The 19264-nt window shown below is 35.4% G+C and overlaps 1 protein-coding gene and 1 long non-coding RNA gene across 2 annotated transcripts in view; one reads left to right on the top strand and one right to left on the bottom strand.

The window, feature by feature from the left end:
* Positions 1-7079: 7079 nt before the first annotated feature.
* Positions 7080-19264, bottom strand: part of LOC306876864 (transmembrane protein 163a) — a 39293-nt gene continuing 27108 nt past the window's right edge. The window contains exons 6-9 of the mRNA XM_079428301.1: positions 13035-13131; positions 10108-10219; positions 7974-8115; positions 7080-7879 (exon numbers count right to left, since the gene is read on the bottom strand). Of these exons, the coding sequence (XP_079284427.1) occupies positions 7819-7879; positions 7974-8115; positions 10108-10219; positions 13035-13131 (412 nt within the window). The 3' untranslated portion in view covers positions 7080-7818. The remainder of the gene's footprint in view (positions 7880-7973; positions 8116-10107; positions 10220-13034; positions 13132-19264) is intronic.
* Positions 13675-17378, top strand: LOC306876865. The gene is made up of 6 exons (XR_013784857.1): positions 13675-13814; positions 14286-14383; positions 15002-15308; positions 15536-15696; positions 16100-16190; positions 16335-17378. It is a non-coding gene; the product is annotated as an uncharacterized lncRNA (long non-coding RNA).

The following is a 19264-nucleotide window of genomic DNA, read 5'->3' on the forward strand; positions in this document are numbered from 1 at the left end:
GATAAAGTTTACACATTAACATCCCCAGAGGTGTGTAAGGCCAGTTCTGTAGTCCTATTCCTTCATGAAACCTTTACACACCACCTCTGTTGCCTATTTTATGGCACTGGTGCATTTAACTTGACCATGCTGGAATTTTATTCTAAAACATGGAAACATGGAACAACTATGTAAGTAGTAGCAATTGACCCTGCACAAATACCCGTCTTCCCCTTTGTTACTGTTTTCTATGTCTCGCTCGTTTTCTATACTGCGCTCTCTCTCACACACATTGAAAAATACATTGCAGAGCAAAGAGGACACTGACAATGTGCCGACAGACAAGACAGAGCAGGTTACTTTTGGTATGAAAGAGTCAAAGTATAAGTCTCAGCTTTTAAATTGTGTCATTTTAAATGAATAAATATTGTTCTGCTGCTCACAGTAGTGCCTCTGTTCAAGCGGCAATTGCATGCAATAGAATGAAATAAACATGAATGAACATCAGAAGGTATCTTGTTTCAGTTGCAGAAAGACATCAGTACACACCATTTTTCAAGTTCAAGTCCTCTGAAGTTAATCTACTCTCCTGTCTGTTTTGTTTGTCGGACAAAAATGGCAGATTTGGCATTATAATTGGTCAGATCGCCTGTCAATCAAACTCCCTGCGAAGTATTCAATGAACGCAAACAGCGAAAGCTGTTCTGTGTCAGCTGTGCCACGCAAATACACTGTTTTGTCGTTTATGCTTTGATTTGAATGAAAACAGCGTATCCGCGTGGCGCAGCTGACACAGAACAGCATACACTGTTTGCGTTCAGTTGATACTTTGCAAAATGGCGCTAGGGTGACGCGGAGGAGTCGTTATTAATAAAGTCGTTATTTTTGTTTTCTTTGCGTACAAAAAGTATTATCGTTGCTTCGTAAAATTACAGTTGAAGCCCTGATGTCACATGGATTATTTGACCAATCTCCTTGCTACGTTTCTGGATGTTGGGGACATGGGGTAAGTGATTAATGACAACATTTTCATTTTGGGGTAGAGTAACCCTTTAAATATCTGCCAGTTAAATTTATTTTATTTTCAACATCACTTGTGTCTTCCCTTGTATTCATCTTCATTTTTCTGACAGCAAGTCTGAACAGATTCAGAATACTGACAGTTCTCAAAATATACTGGCACTTCAGCAGAAAAGCTTTTTTTTTCTGCCAGTTAAATAATTTCTCAGGTTTGTATATGTGAATGTTCCCTGTGGTAAATTGAGTCCATCTGCCAACACTGCAGACGTCTCCATCCACAGCTCATTGGCATTTATTAGATGCCTGTTTTCCCTTTCCCCCTCCATATGGCAAGCTTATGGCTGTTGTCATGGCAACAGCTGCTCCCCCCTCCTGTCTCCCATTGGCTGATACAGACATTCCATAAGCAGCAAATTCTGAGGTCTCAATCAGTCAGTGTCAGTGTGTACTGATGGGTGTTCATTTGTGTACATTGTGCATGTGTCTGGACTCTAATATGCATAAATTTGCTACAGCACAACACCAGTTTCCATTAGCATGACCCTCCAGGCCTTTGGATCAATACAGTGCTGTCTTCTTTCTGGACTCTACCCCCATGATACCTGATTTTCATCGAGGAAACTGCATCGTTTGATTGTTTGGTGGAAGACAGATGACTTGACCTAATTCTGACAAAGCACACAACACCTCACAACAGGACAAGTGGTTGCAAAGCCTCTGAAGCACTTACTAAAGCATGGCATGATATCATTCACAGTCACTATGCTAAAAAACAGAAACATCAATGCTGAATATCAGATTACAGTTATCTGCCAAACAAAAGAAGCCGTGGAGACCTTAAATATTATTTATTAATTTTATACTGATTGTAATCACATCATCATGATATAACATGTTGTGCACTCAGCAATGTTTTGTAAATGTTGCTTCCAATTGTCTTGGAATTTATACTGATGTATAAAGTTATTGGGTTCAGTTTTCAATGCAACTGCACAAATACCTTTTTACAGATGCATGTTTAGTTCATTTAAAGTGTTCAGAAATGTCCAAAGAGGTGACCATGTAAAACAGATCATGAATCATTAGCCAACAACTAATAAAACGGGTCTACTAATTTTCAGGTCTCTCTATTCATTTTATTAAGTAATGTAGGTACACATTGTGGGGGTTGTAATTAAGGGTGTGTTTGTGGTGAACTGATAACATATCGATCTGAGTACTTAGAACATAAGTGTTGTCTTTATTTATCCCTGTACTATAGATTACTACCAAATTCTAATCAAAATGGTTCAAAGAGATGAACTTTAAAAAGCCGACCCCCCTGAAAGTCATGGAATAATTCACACATTGGCATAAAGCTTGTCAACGTAATCATAAAAGACCCTGCATTTAGAAGATGATACTCTGTTGCTCTGTGGCCAAGGAGGCCAAAGCAACGTCAGAGGAGATGAAGATCTGCAGCTGTGAGCTGTAGCTCATATGATCTTGTGTTGTGGTATGCTCACATCACCTCTGGAATGCTGCTTCATTTAGCGGACAAAGCTTCACCCCTGCTTTAAGGTTCATCCACCTCAGAGGGGAGGAGAGTTTCGAACATGTTCTGAATTACTGGAGCAGCCTGACCAGCCTGCATGCTGGAATGAGAAATGTGAACCACCTTCTTATTAGTCAGATCCAAAAGCATGTACTGTACAGAACAAGACACTTTGACATCCATAGGCCTCTTACTTTCCGGTTCGCATTGATTCATGGCTTTTGTGTGTGTGTGTGTGTGTGTGTGTGTTTATATATGTATATATATGTATATATATATTAAACATTTAAGATTGAATGCTTGATACTTAGCTTTAAACAGCAACAGTGATTCTAAAGTAAGTATCCTTGACATGTAAGAGTGATGGAATCTGGATAAGTCAAAGTCCATTTTGCATATAGACTTAAGAGTCCAAAAACAACACTGAACAGCTGTAACTGTCATTTCAAACATGTCAGTCTGGGATTTACACCCGAGGCGGGTCTTGCGGGGGAGGATTGGATCAGGAGATTCCAGCCATTCCCTCTGGCTTTGGGGCAACATTTGAAAGCTCTACTCCCCTCTGAACCCCACTTCCAATTGCCCAAGAGAATTCGGCTGTTGTGGTCTGTCTGTCACCATGGCTCCAAGCTTGAGTTTGACTCTGTGCCTGCATCCAGTGTGAAATCTGTTCATTCAGCAGAGTTTCTCGCAGAAGTGCTCTGAAATCCAAGTACTGTCAGCTGAAAAGGCAGATGGTTGTTTGCACAAGTGCTGTTTGTTACAGTAGATTAGGCTGAAATCACACTGAATCTATAATAGAATATGACATAATTATATTTATACATGTGACTTACACAACAGATCTAATTCATTGTCAGATGTAATGTTAAAAATGTAATGTATACTTTAACTTTAGATTGTCAAGTTTTAGGTAAACATCCCTGCATCATCTGATTCAGATTATCTTTCACCATCAAAAAGATACCAAAACACCATGGCAATGGCATTACCATTGTTTACATGCAACAAATCTGATCTTTTTTCCTGCCTCCTACTGGTTGTATGAAGTATTACAATACGCAACTCAAAAATCTTACTGAACATAAATTCACCACATAAAGCCCTTGAACTTGTAATTGTATTACTTAAAATGAATAAAATAGTACAATAACTTATAGGTAATTAATACGCTATTTAAATACATTAAAAGTTGCATAGCTTTGTTTAGATGAAAGAAGAATAAAAAGGTGTTCTTTAGAAATATGTTGGATGCGGTTGTTTGTCAAAAAAAAAAAAAAAAAAAAAAAAAAACGGACACATAAGATTTGGTTGTTCTGTTGTGTCCTGGTGAATTTTCGGTGTATAACTACCTGTTAACAGCTCGCCATCTAGTGGCCATAAATTAAAATTGCAGAACACCTCCTTCTAAAAAATAAATCAAGATTAAAGTCATAAAAAGCGCTGATCCTGTTGTTGCAATAGGACAGGGGCAAGTTGTCACACATTTTCCTTGAGTAAATTTTTCCTAAGGTAGATTTAGTTGCTGTAACTTAAACATGTTTATACTTCATACATGTCTAACAGATTAAATTATATTCACTCAGGCTTCTCAGATATTCATTAACATAGACTGTGCAGCTGTTACTGTTACAGTAGCCTACTGAGTAATGTCACAACAAATATGACAAACTGACTCAAAAAATAATAGGCCTACAAAATAAGTATAGCACACTATTGTACACAATCCAAACTATGGTCAATAAAATCAAGCAATGTTTTCTAAGGAGATTTTATTTTTGTACAACCTTCAGGTCAAGCCATATTTCACATGTTCTACAGAAATATAGATCGGCATTACTATTGAAATAAACGTACATTCAGAACCTCTTGTCTATGTGCCAGACATTAGAAATGTGTTGTGTGTGCATTTGCTTGTGCATGCGTGTGTCAGTGTGTATCAGTGTGTGTTTGTGCTGCATTTTGTGGGTAAATGGTTGTTTTCATGCAAAGCGTAGCAGTGAGTAGGCCTAGGCTATTGCTTAAGACTAAACTACAGCATTATTACAGACTTCAGGCCTGAGCCAACTAAAGCAGGGTCCAGCTGTCAGTTTGTCTTTGGAATATAGACTGATTTATACAATCGTCACGACTTAAACTAAGCAAATGTAACAATTGTGTGACCTTGATGATCTTTATAGTAATGGATAAGCAACTACAGCCACTGAAGTCTATGAACAGACAGTGCTGTTCTCCTACGTGTCAGCTGATGGTACATTACAGCCTAACACATGCGTAAATTTACAAAACTAGCACAATCTGCCTAATGAAAATGAATGAATAAAGCAACTGACTCATAGAATCAACCTGCCTGTCAGGCAGTTGTGACCTGACATCTGAATATTATAAGTACTCAATACCAAATTTTGTAAACATAATACAGCATGAATTCGGCACATTACCATGGGCAGTCTACACACACATATGCAGTCTAGTCAGTACAGTTTATATAGGATTAGGGAACACTGAATTTGGAGAAATATTCAAGTTATAACACAAGGACATACACTGATACATATATGGAATGACAATGTTGTCACGCCAATTGAGTAAAAATCAATAATAGGCTAAATAAAAAAAATTTGCTGTGATGTAAAAGAACATAAATATGAAATATCCTGCTTCAGAGTTTCCCTCTTCAGATGAGATCACATTGAGCAGTAGACAAAAGACTTTGGGAGTCTGTGCGGCAGTTATTGGTCGACTCGTGATTGTCTGGTAATATCGGTGAGATACATAAATCAGCAGGTGTGCCGTAGATGAGCTGTGAACTGATCACAGTCTTTTACATTCAGTTACATTTATATCCCAATTATGAGAGACAGAAGCAAAACTAAGTTGTTTAAAATTGAGGAAAATATGACTGCTGATGTTGATATTGGTGATGTAAAAAGAGGAACCAGGATCCCTTTGTGTGACACTGTGCTTGTGAGACAGTAAAAAGATCTTCCACTGATGCTCATTTGCCTAACAGGAATTAGTGTTAGTGTACTTGGGATGGTCAGGGACAAAAGCATTAGATTTTAAAACACATATTTATGCTTAGGAAGCAAGTCGTGTAAATGTGTGAATAAATAATTAATGTTAATTAAAATTAATGTGCATTTTTATATTCACTGATGTCTTTTATATTTGAATAAAATAAATGGATTTTTAAAAACACTAAAGTTCAAAAGGTTGGTGTCGGTAAGATTTTTTAAAAGTTTTTGAAAAAAGTATTTTGTGCTCAACCAGGCTGAATTTATTTGATCAAAGATAACGAAGAAACACTAATAGTGTGAATTTTTACAGATTTAAAGAACTGTTTTCTATTTAAAAATATATTTATTGTGATGCAAAGCTGAATTTTCAGCAGTCATTACTCTAGTCTTCAGTGTCACATGATCGCTCAGAAATCATTCTAATATGCTGATTTGCTGCTTGAGAAACATTGGTTATTAATGTTGAAAGCATGTTTATGTAAACTGCGATTTTCTCACGATCCCTTGATGAATAGAAAGTTCCAAGAAATACCATTTCTTTGAAATAAAAATCTTTTGTAACATAAATGTTGTTACTTTTAAATCACTTTACTGCATCTTTGTGAAAGTAAAATATTGTTTTTCAAGAAAAAAAAAAAAAAATCTTACCAACCCCCAAAACTTTTGAACAGCCAACCCGATCTCATAAAAGTGCGTATAAATAGTACGCCAAATAAAATGAAAACTCGTGGTATTGATACGCAAAAATGGACTTTGGCGTGTATATGCTACGTGATGGTTAGGATTAGGGTTGTGATATGCATATGATACAACAAATTTAGTATCATATGCACGCGAAAACTGCGTATTATACGCACGCCAACAAATTTAGTATCATATGCACGCGAAAACTGCGTATCATACGCACGCCAAACAAGTTCGTATCATATATACGCCTAAGTCCATATTTAACGTATCAATACCACGAGTTTTCATTTAGTGTAGATTTGTGGGTAAGAAATGACAAACATTTGGATTTATGCTTCAATCTCTTTGTAGAAACAAATAAAAGGTGAAAAACTCATTATAATATAGATTAGTTTTGTTAAACAGTGCAGTAAGACACTAAAATGTGCTTTGTTTTGTCCAATGATTTGCTCTCCATTGTGGAATAAGCAACCCTGCCTCACAAACCCTCCATAATACGCCGATCATTCATTCTGTCTGCCGGAGCCCAACTCAATCATTTCTACATCAGACGATACTTCAGGCCATTCTAATCTTATTCTGTCTTGGCACGAAAAGAATATCTGATTAATTCATTAGCAAGTGGCAAACAGACACAGCAAAGCGTGCCACAGAAATCACCGGGTTAAACATAGCAGATCATCGCACAGCAAAGGTCAGATTAATCGATTGCTATGAAAAAAATGCAACAGTGCAGCTAAAAACAAGAATAAAGATATTTTGCATTGAATTGCACAGTTTGCAGTACAAGCGACAAAGTACATAGATTTAGGAATATTTCAGTTTTTGTCTTTTTTCCTGGTTGTGGTGCTAGAAATGGTTCAACGGTCAGGAAGTTCAAGCTGCTTTCTGTGCTGGTTAGTCATTTTGACTATTGACTCATAAGGACTCAATGTCTATGACAGATCACTGAAGCATTATGGGCCTTTCCTGTTAATATTGAAGCTATTTTTCCAATATTGATATTTCATATAATTATCTTACTGACCCTGAACGGTGGTCTTTAACCTATAGTATAGTTGTGCCAATTCAGGACATTTCTGTGTGCTTTCTTCATTTAAATGAGTATCACCTCTACACTGGAAACGATGCTGGTCTCTAGCTCTGAGAGGATATATACATTATTATACACTAATATTTAAAAATATTTTTCATTTAACAAAGAGTATAATATAGTATAAATCAATGTCTTCCTCCATAATTTAAGAAACGAAAACATAAAATGTGGCCTAATAGAATTTCATGGATGTGACCAATAAATGCTGATCCATTCAGGACGATATCTTGAGTGCCAGGAGAGACACCGATCCATTGACCAGCTCTTTCTTCTTCCTCCTTCTTCTCTTAAAAGCTGTGCTGAGTGAAAGAGGACATCAGGAGCTGGCCAGAGTGGTGATTCTACAATACGTGATGCTGAATTGGCTGCCAGCAGACTTTATTCCTGGATGTATTTGGGTATTGTGTGAGTTGAGAGAGCAGCAGGAACTGAGAGGGATAACTGGATCCATATGATGCCTTTTTTGTACTTCTGAACTAGCATTACTCAAAGCGCTCATAGTTTCGAGTTTGTCTTACTCGTGGCACCATGTCAATCAACAGCCTGCAGGAGAAATGAAGCATGGAAAGATTCATATTAGAGACATTATAGTGTGAATGACAGAAACTATCAGTATGTTCTCAGTGAATACACTTACTTGACCCCATAAGCTAGAATGATAAGTCCAATCAAGACCCCAATGGTTCCGTCCAGGTACCAGATATTGGGATGATGTCTAAATACCTCAGCACTGATGAGGATGGAAAATCCCATGACGCCTCCAACCATAGAGTTAAAGCCTTCAGAAAAATAAATGAATAAAGAGCAATTACATTTTATGTTGCTTTGAATTTCATCTTCATGACACCTTTAAGGTTTATAAACAGCAGTATTATTATTGTTAACTAATTATTTTCATTCACTGAAATAAAGCTTGAAAATTAGATGAAAAAGTAAAAAAAAAAAAATTAACTTGAAATATTGCTTGAAATAAGCTTATGTATTAAAATGACTAAAACTAAAACTGAAATAAAAATTAATAAAAGCTAAACAAAAAAACTAATAAATAAGAAAATGACCTAAACCAATGAAAACTGAATATAAATTCAAAAAATTACAATATCATTTTTTTTTTTTTATCGCTATAGGAAACATTTCTCAATGCTTTTTTTTTCAACTCTTCACACAGTTCTCCCAACCAACTTTCATCTTGGCACAGCAGTGTATTTCACATTCAAAATGCACTTAAACTATCAAAGCCCCTCATACATCTGAAACCTATGTAAGTGTTCAGCTTCATTCATTTGTTTTGATAGCATTTCATTTTTATAGATTTAGAATATATTTCAGTATGTTATTACTGTAGAAATGTAGCAAATTACTGTCTGTATTATTTTAGGTTTTGAACTTACCCTTGTGCAACCTTTTGGATATTTTTGTCATTTTCGCTTTGATTTTTTTGATCATTTTGCCTGTGTTATTGTCAGCTGCATATATTTTGGCACAGGAGTGTATTTTTATTGGAATTTTACTATTTCACCCCCATTTCCTTTAATAAATCTATTTTGCACTAGGTACAAAAAATAGTTCCTTTCAGGACCTTTTAAGGACAAAAAATGTCCCCATTAAAACGGCTACGTCACAGTGCCATTTAACTGAAAAATGATGCAATTTTTGTTAATAGGCTTTCATTCTGTTGGCAAGGCTTCAAAATAAAAAAATTTACAATTTTTTACTAGATAGTGCCATTTTTTGCAGGTTTGGCCTATAAAGCAAATACTTTCTTTATAATATGCAGAAGCAGAAAACAGGAATAGAGCCAACTGGATAAATAATGCAGCTATAATTGTGTGGGTGTGTTGGTATGGATGTCAGAGTGTGGGGTGTATGTGGGTCATAAAAAAAATTGTGCGTGTCTTCTTGTAATATTTGAGAGAGAAAAACGCTACTGCAAATCACTGTGTGCACCAGCAGAGTTTTGCTGGCATCTAATGGGGACAATTTGGTACTGCGCCCAAACAAAATCTTACTGAAAGCTAATTTTTTGAGATATCAACCTCAAATTTGGAACACAGCTTGTTTAGATATATGGCTTTGATTTTCTAGCAGGTTTAGAGTTCAACATGTATCATAAAATATATATTAATAGAGTTCAACATGTATCATAAATTGTTCATAAACTTATACCTAACTTTAACTTTTTTTGGTTTCATTTTTTTAAACATTTTTTTTCAAACATCTTCAGCAATAATCTGCCACGAGTCTTCTTTAAAGTGAGACCAAACTTAAATCTGTGATCCCAACCATAACATTTGTATGACAGTTTTTTGACATGGACATTTTTGTCCACTATGGACCTATGTGTAACTTTTTTTTATTGACACACAAGGGTTAAGTTTAACAGTTTTGATCAGAGCATTTAAATGTGCAAACTGGCCTGTAGATACATAGGCATTTGGTTGTGTCCAAATGAGAAAAGATGTATGTAATTTTAAAGATGTAGTCACAGAATGCATTTGGGCCCAAAGCAATAAAAATGATCCACAGTTTAGCCCACACAGATAGCCGTTGTGCTCACTATGTGAAGAGTTTTTTAAAAAGTGATCGAAGAAGTAAGAAATTGGTCCCTGCAATTGTAAAAAAAAAAAAAAAAAACTAATATATTCATAGTCACAGAGGCAGGTGGCACCATGATGTTGTGAGCTAATAATATGAACTGAATGAGAAACAGTGACATGGTACGTGCTCATGGTGTGTGTGTGTGTGTGTATGTGTGTGTGTGTGTTTCATACCATCAGTGATTAGGGCTCTGCTGGTCAAAATCCTTCCCAGCATGAACTTGGCAACAGCAAGAATGACACACATGAGGCCACTGACGATAGAAACGCTGAACAGGAAGTCATCCTGGCAGAGAAACAGACAGTAACAGACAGAAAGCAGAACTGTTCACAGTAGAAATGATTCAGGGTCCTTATGGTTGAATCGTAAATTGGGAGGTGGGCACAGGCAACACCAACACAGAAACATTAAAGCCTGAACTCTTGTGGAAGTAAAAGAAGGATAAAAGTATAACAATATAACAATATCAGTAGGTCTATCAGTTATGTCTTGTCGGCTCTTGAGGCGATACAGAGATGAAGTGCGGTTCATTTTAAGCACAAGTGAAAAGTATCCAACTTAATATTTAATAATAATAAGGAATTGAAAAAGCATGATAAGAGGATTAGACCAGACTAGACACAAAGACTAGATATAAGACTCACAAAAACTGGTTTACACAACAAACAGGATGGCTTTAAATACAGTTAGCAAAACTATTCTAATAGCTGTGGAAAATGAACATGTCTGTATCAGAAATATGGAAAAAACACAAAGGCATTACAATAAAAAGACATGACAAGATGCAAAACCAAAGACACATGAAAACATTAAGTGAAGATCTCCAAACAAATCACCAAGAAAAGGAAAACAAAAGGTACAAAAATAACTATTATAAATAATAAAACTGCATAAATGATTTGAATCAGTCCTGAGAACATTGTCAGGTGCATCGTAGATTAACAACAGCTGTTTTTGTCTCTTTTGCTTATCTCTTTTCTCTTAAGAATGTCTGCTCTCCACCCACACAACATCCAGAAACATTTCTCTTACATTTCTAATAAGACAGTTTGTTCAGAGACCTTCATCTCCGATGAACAGCTGAAAGACAAAGAATGTGTTTGAATTCAGACTTTGATCTTTTAAGCTGTAGACTGGCTAGTTAAGACTGGCAATTTGGATGAATTGGACCACACAGTTTTCAATAAGGCCACCTTAGAAATTCAGAGTGATGGCCATTTGGTCTAATGAATGTGGAACTGCAGGCTGATAGAATGAAAAAAGCACATTAAAGAAGGTGGAAGCCCATTTCCGAATCATCCATCCTAATACAACAGGAGAGGGCCGACAGATCCGATGGCTTCTGGCCAGCACAAATCCATCATTAAAGCTGCTGATGTGATGTTTCATTAGCACTTATGGGACTAAACAAGGCTTGAATGAATATATGAATAAATTAAACTATCTGTGATGACAGTAAATATTTGCATCAGATCAGCTTTGCAAGGAAGAGGTGACATTCACTAGTGACTTATTGAGTGATGACACAATACACACTCACTTAAATGTCAGTATAAAGTGGAACATTTAAATATAAATCATCTATCATTATGTGTACATTGGTTTAAAAAATGTTTTTTTGAGCAGCAAATCAGAATATTAAAATGATTTCCGAAGGATCATGTGACTGGAGTAATGATGCTATAAATTCAGCTTTGAAATCACAGGAATAAATTACATTTTAAAATATATTCAAATAGAAAACAGTTATTTTAAATAGTAAAAATATTTCAAAATTTGACAGTTTTTTTCCTGTATTTCGGATCAAATAAATGCAGGCTTGGTGAGCAGAAGAGACTTCTTTAAAAAAACATTACAAATCTTACTGTTCTAAAACTTTTGACCGGTAGTGTAGATATATCCAATGAAGTAATCATTTAAAAAATGCCATATTATATATAATGCAAAAAGTCTATGTTAGTAAATTAGTATACCGGTGCAACCAGTGTTATTTTAGTATTATTTATATGGTAATGATATTGTAGTATTTATGAATATTTTTAAATTAGTATTTATTTTTACATTTTCAGTTTTCATTTTAATTTCAGTTTTATTAATTGTATGCAATTTGTCCTTTTTAAATACTTTTATTTAGCTTTAATTTACTTTATTTCAGTTTTAGTAAATTTAGCATTTTTTACTTTATTTCCGTTAGTTGTCAAATCTAAATTTTTCTTTAAAGTTTTTCATCTAAAACTTATAAAGCATTATACTTAAGTTTGATTTAAATAAACCAACAATTTTTTTAATAGTTTTAGTTTTAACAATAACAATCTTGGGTGCAAGTCACTCATTCCACTACAGATTTTATTTACTACCAAGATCTTGGCAACATTTTTGTTCTTCTTCTAAAAAAATTTGACATTTAATATAATTTTCTGCACATTAGAAATTCATCAAATAAACCGCAGAGGACAGTGATAAAAACGCAATCATGACCCTCCTGCTGTGCATTTTTTCCATCTGTTATTCTTTCTCCCCTCCTTACATATTTCCTCACTCAGAATAAACACAGAGAGTATTTCGTGATGCACGGATAACTGCAATTCTCCAGACTTGGATATCAGTTAATATATTGTTGGTAGAGGATCATAAAAGTAATGTTCAGTAATGTCAGAGTAGGGATGTATCAGTTCTCAGAGATTTATCAGAGGCGTAAAAGAGATGAAAATAGAGAGTGATTAAAATCGCAATACCATTAATCACCACCTCTGAAATGATGATCCTGCAGCTATTTGGAGTGGTGCCAGTCTTTGATTAATTAACGGATTAACGGATAAAGACTGAACACATTGCTGTTAGCTGTGACTGTTGGAAAAATCCACAACTGACAGTGAGATGAAACACTGCAGTGTTAGAAAGAGTTTATCGGGTAACAAAGTCATTTTTTAGGGTCAAAAGAGGTAGAACGAGGTCCTTTAGTTAACAATTTATCATTTGATTTTTTTAAAGTGTGAAGATGATTGTATTCCATCTATCTGTCAAACTCACCATCTATTATATTTAATGTAGGAACATTAATCTTAAAATGATAAATATGACATACTGCCATTGAACTCACCACTTCAGGAAGAAGTTTGGTGGCCAGATCATGGATGGCCTTTCCCAAAATACACATAGAAGACAAGATGAAAATCACTCCCAGGATCACACATGCTCTGTTGATAGAGAAAAAATATGCTGATAAAATAATACATTTAATCAAATCTTGAATTGGTTTGTATGTTTTGAGTTATTCACCTGAACAAAATCTTAAGACCGGGGGAAACATTACAAGTATTCCCTTTTCGCACTGGTGGATTGTAACCAGGTTGTAAGTACTGCTTCAAAATCCGAAAAGAAGAAACAGAAGCAAGAGACAAAAAGTAGAGAATAGGCTATTTATTGAAGACTGCATTTAAACTCAAACAGGCTGTTCATCAGCTGATCAAAAGTTTAAGACCATAGCCTTAAAAAGTTCAAATCTGCACTCAAAAAAATGAAACACGGCATTTGTTGGTCCAAAGAATGTAATTATGTTTAATTTAATTAATTAAATTTCGTTTGTGCATTAAAATTAAAAGAGTTGTGTTGAGAGAATTAAAAGAAGTAATTCTTAAAATTTACACAGCTCAGTTAATTAAAATGAATGCAACAGAGTTGTGTTGCTTCTGCAGTACCGCATATCGGTCAGTAGGTGGAGTAAAATCTGCACATGCGCAGTTGGAAAACACCACAAGGAACAACGAAGCACATAACGATCACTCTTCAGCTCATTTAGATCGGCGCCATTTTATGAGAATCAAACACGGAGAATTACACTTCAAAACGTCAACGTGTTTTCCTCTATGTGAACAGACAGGTGAGATTTTCACTTTTTATGCATTTATATTGAGACTATGACAACATTTGAATCATTACTCACTTGTAATACCGTGTTGTGTATAGTATTGTCACGAAGTTGCCATATGCCTCGTGTTTTCTTTCACATTATAGTTAGATACATTTTTGTTTTATGCATTTATGTGAAATTTTACACTTGTTGAACTTTTATATACATTACATCACCCAAAATAAATGTAAATGACATTAAATTGCTAGTAAGGAATGGTTACTCCATTTTAATCAATTGTTTTGTGCTTGTACAGCAGTTATCCCCTTCTAATGTCAGTTTTAATAATTAATAATAATAATTAATAATCTTAAAAGGTGGTGTTGGCACATTGTTATTTAATATCTCGCATAACACATTTTAACTTAAGTTTAGTAGTTTGCAGCTGTTCATATTTTGTTATTATTCTTTGGTGACTCCCATTCTTTTTCTCCCTTACAGAGTTTTGAAACTTGAAGGCCTGTAGAGTCCTGTATGTGGCTGTGCAGAGATTGTGGATCGTCTCAGGCCTCCAGATCAAAGCTTTTAAAGCACTTCAGGTTGGTACATGGACATCATGGCCGTAAACACAAATATCCATGTGCATATTCTAACTGTCCATGCACTTTTAAAACCTGGAATGCACTGCGGTCCCACTTATCCAGATCACATGGCAGTGAGCAGCTACCTCAAAATTCTAGTCAAACTACAGTGATAAATTGTCATGTTTGTGCTGTTACTGACATTCCTTCAGTAAATGATTATTTTCTCCATATAAATAATCACTTGCGCAGTCATGAGACAGTTAGTTGTATGTTTAAGGGCTGCTCATTTAAAACAAACGTGTATGGTACATTCAAATCACACAAGAGCCGAAAGCATTATCAGTTTTCAGTAACAGATTTTAAAGAAGGAATCGTGAAAACACAAGAGGTTAGTGAAACATCTAATGACCCTACTTCAAATGAAGAAACTGAAACATCTTTGTTAGAAGACGATTCCTCTTCTACTGATACAGAAGAGATTTCAGAGAACCTGCCAAAGTTGGTAGAGCTTAAATGTGCTTCCTTGCTGTTAAAACTGGACAATCACTACCATGTTCCAGGCTCAGCTGTAGATGAGTTGTGTGGGGACTTGCATTATTTGCTGAGTGATGCTTCTCTCCCTTTGTCTCACAGAATCATGTTCTGAGCTAAACATCAATTCCCATAAGCGAAAAGGATCCATTGGAAGTCCTAACCAAGTGAAGAAACCGAGAAAAGCTGAGGTAAATTACTGTCCAGATTACCCAATGGGTGAAACAAAAGAAACTCTTGAAAATCAAAGGATTATACTACTATCGGAGGTGACTAAAAGAAACAACGAGCAGGTTATCAAGGGGCTGATGGACAGAACATTTGCTCTACGGAGACACGAGGTGGTAGAACACTCCCTTTCATTGCTGAATTCAAGAACAGATGGCCAGCACTCTTTACTGAGCGAGAGGTATGTCTTTAATGTCATGTCAGCTGATTAATTGCTTGGATGTTGTTATAATTCTAAACTATGATTTGAAGTCCTTTAGATGTAATTCAGGTTTGTTCATTTATAGTAAATGTATATTATCTGTGAGTGCTGGTAAAGGAAGTGTATGATGATGTCCTGTCAAAAATTGATCAGCGCCCTGATTTGTCTCTCTCTTTCTCTTTTGTTTTGTTTGAAAATTGTACCAGGTATCTGCGGAATTCTGCAGGATTACAACAATTCCCTTGGTGTCCAAATTCATGGGTCAGCTTGATCATTTCTCCTCTCAGCTCCTCAAAAATTTCAAAAAGAAAGGAGGAGTAGAGTAGCTGCACAGAAGATCACAGACATCCTCTCAGTTTTGGAACAGGTATGTTCTATAAATTCATCATCAATTCTCCTAATTCATAATAGGCCAAACTAATATTTTATCCAAATATAATTTTGTTATTTTTAACTCATCATTCAATCATTTTTATACTAAAATTATGGATTAAAAGTTAAAGGTGAATTTTCATTCCTGAAGCTCCAAATATCATGATTTTTTTCCTTTTGAAGCATCACTTTCTGCCTCTGTTATACATTAATAGAGTTATTTTTGCAACTACAATTAGAACAGCTCAGATGTTCAAGATAATTGTGTATCCCATGCAGTGCTTCTGATTTGGGACCACTTGACTTTCGTAAAATATAGCAGTGGGATAATTTGTGTAGTGCTACTTAAATTTAAGATGTACAGCAAAAAGTACTAATTCTCATTTCATTTTGATTAGAGCATCACCATTGAAAAAAAGCGTGAATGCATCCTGAAAGCCGGTGGTCTACCTAAATGAAGATCCTTCAAACCTAGTGAAGGAGTACATGGTAAGCTATTAACAGTTTTTTTTTTTTTTTTTTAAAGAAACTTTTCATATTTTTCTCTAAAACCAGTTCCTATTTTTACCTATTTTTATTGGTAATTGTTTTATTTTGTACTTAATATTTGTACTTGTCTTTTGTTATTTTTAGGACACTGAACATGATGAAGCCCAAATTTTGATGAGCAAAACCACTCTCGGAATCGATGCCATCAAACATGAAGGGGCAGATGTTGCAGACCCATACGAAGATGTTGGTGTCATCATCGAAGGCATCCAAGTACTTGAAAACTTGGACAATGTAGCTAATGCTTGTTCCATGATGGTTGGTCTAATCTATGCATTAAACTTGGCTTACCCCCAGGATCTGAGATATACTTTTGAAATGTTTCAAAAGATTTTCATGGAACTGGATGCCACCAAGCTGTCAAACAAAGTCCAGGTCTTAAAAAATAAACTCCTTTCATAGGCACTGTAACTTGAAACGAGGGTTAAGAGGCAGGACCTGTTTTGTCCATAATGTTGCACTGGCTGTTGTAGCACTTTTTTTCACTGCTAACCAGGTGATATCTTTAATAATATTTATTTCATCTTTACTTTTGATTTCAGATGTTAATCTTCAATTGATTAACTGCAATGTTGTTTACTGCTTTTTTTTCCAAGTTTCAATAAGGTATAGTTTACTAAAGAAGACTATTTTTTCCCCAAGTATATTTTTGAAAATCATTTAATTTAAAGACAGTATTCTTGTATTTTACTTTTTATTGGTGATATTATTTTTGTTACATCTTGTAATGAGTAAAGATTTTTTTTTTTGAAAAGTGAAGACAGTATTTAGATTTTGTAAACGTTCTTGTCTGAAAAAATGTAAAACATTGTAAAAATATTATTTTGCTTTCAAATGTCAATCATCCTTTGAATAACAGGTGTTTTTAGCTGATTTCTCAAGAAGGTGTACTTTATACCATTAAAGAAGGCTGATAATTTTTTCCAAGTATAAAAAGCATTTTTGTCAATCCTTTCGTTTAAAGGCTGCATGCTTTTATTTTACTTTATACTTTTATTAGTATTATAATAGTATTTTAAGACAGCATGTAGATTTTGAAAAACATTTTATTGTTGGAAAAACAATAGAAAGTATTAATTGTAAAACATTGTAAAAATGTTATTTAATAAACAATGAATCTGAAACCTTATTCCTATCTCATTTTTAACATAACAATATTAATTTTAGAGTAATTGAACTTAATTAACTAAACAGATTAATACAAAATAACAAATGTTACATTGATTGAACTAAACAAAATTACATTAACTTTATGTAATTAACTTAAGTTCACTGAAATAAATATTCTTTCTTAAAGGCAACTTAACTCAGTTACGTGGAACCTGTTGACATAAAAAAGTTAAGTAATGCCAATGTATCATTTTTTTGAGTGTGCGCAAAAATATGTCTTTCATGTCAGGCAGTCACACTGTCATGACCTCCTGATGGCAAAGGCAAAAAGTCTTTCTGTATTTGAACGTGGCAGGATTGTTGAGCTGCACAAGCAAGGGTGCGCGTAACAGTCATTTTACATTTCTTAAAAGATCCTGAGAAAAGTCCAGTGATAGACCCAAAAAAGATCAGTGAAACATGCAGGATGGTCCAAAAGAGCGACGTTATTCTCCTGGAAGATATCCTTCATCAGGCGGGCGTTGTGAACTGCAGCGTTCTTCTGTAGAAAGACCCAGTCATTACCACACAGACGAGGGCCCTCAGTCAAAAGGGATGCCTGCTGCAGCATGTCCACATATCCAGCCACCGTTTGACACCCCTGCACAACCTGAAGATCCATTATCCCATTGATGGAAAAAGCACCCCAGATCATGATGGAGCCTCCTCCATTGTGCTGAGTGGAAAACATCTCCAGTGGGATCTCCTTGTCATGCCAGTAACGTTGGAAGCCATCAGAACCATCTGTAAATTTTTCTCGTCAAAGAATAAAACCTTTCAATGTCCCATGTTTGGTGCTCCCTTGCAAATTCCAAACGGGCAAGTTTGTGGCATGGGGGCAGCAGTCAGCATCAGTAAGGGCCTTAATTTGGGTCGAGGATCGGTGTGTCATCACGGACAGCCAGTCAGATCATCCGGTGCAGTGCAGGTGAATTTTACCACTTTACTTTTTTGTCCCATAACTCTCAGGATCTTTTAAGAAATGTAAAATGACTGTCTTACTGCATCCAACCTCGGCAGCGATAGCGCATTGCGCGCACCCTTGCTTGTGCAGCTCAACAATCCTGCCACATTCAAAGACAGAAAACCTTTTTGCCTTTGCCATCAGGAGGTCATGACAGTGTGACTGCCAGAAGGACAATGACATGAAAGCATGTAGGGGTGGCGATGGCGCAGTGGATAAGACACATGCCTTTGGTGTGAGAGACCCGGGTTGTCTCCACTGTGAGACACCAATGTGTCCCTGAGCAAGACACTTAACCCCTATTTGCTCCAGAGGCGTGCGACCTCTGACATATATAGCAATTGTAAGTCGCTTTGGATAAAAGCGTCAGCTAAATGAATAAATGTAAATGTAAAGCCATATTTTTGCACAGATTTGAACTTTTTAAGGCCTTACCAACCTGGTTACAATCCACCAGTGCGAAATGCGAATCCTTGTAATGTCTTAAGATTTTGTTCAGGTGTGTATGATTTGAGTTACTTTATCGCTCAAATGTTTGGGGTCAGTAAGATTTGTTTTAAATATATTAATATTCAGCAGCGATGCATTAAATTAATTAAAAGTGACAGTAAATACATTTATAAAGTTACAAAATATTTGCATTTTAAATAAATGCTGTTCTTTTGAACTTTCTATTCATCAAAGAATCCTGAAAACACACATCACGGTATAAACTTTTTCAACATTAATAATAATCATTTAAATGTTTCTTGAACACCAAATCAGGATCATGTGACACTGAAGACTGGAGTAATGATGCCAAAAATTCGGATTTGTTAGCACAGAAATAAACTACATTTTAAAACATATTCAGATCATTTAAATTGTAATAATATTTTACAATATTACTGTTTTGGTCACC

Source organism: Barbus barbus, assembly GCF_936440315.1.
Source record: "Barbus barbus genome assembly, chromosome: 11".
In the NCBI taxonomy this organism is placed as follows: Eukaryota; Metazoa; Chordata; class Actinopteri; order Cypriniformes; family Cyprinidae; genus Barbus; species Barbus barbus.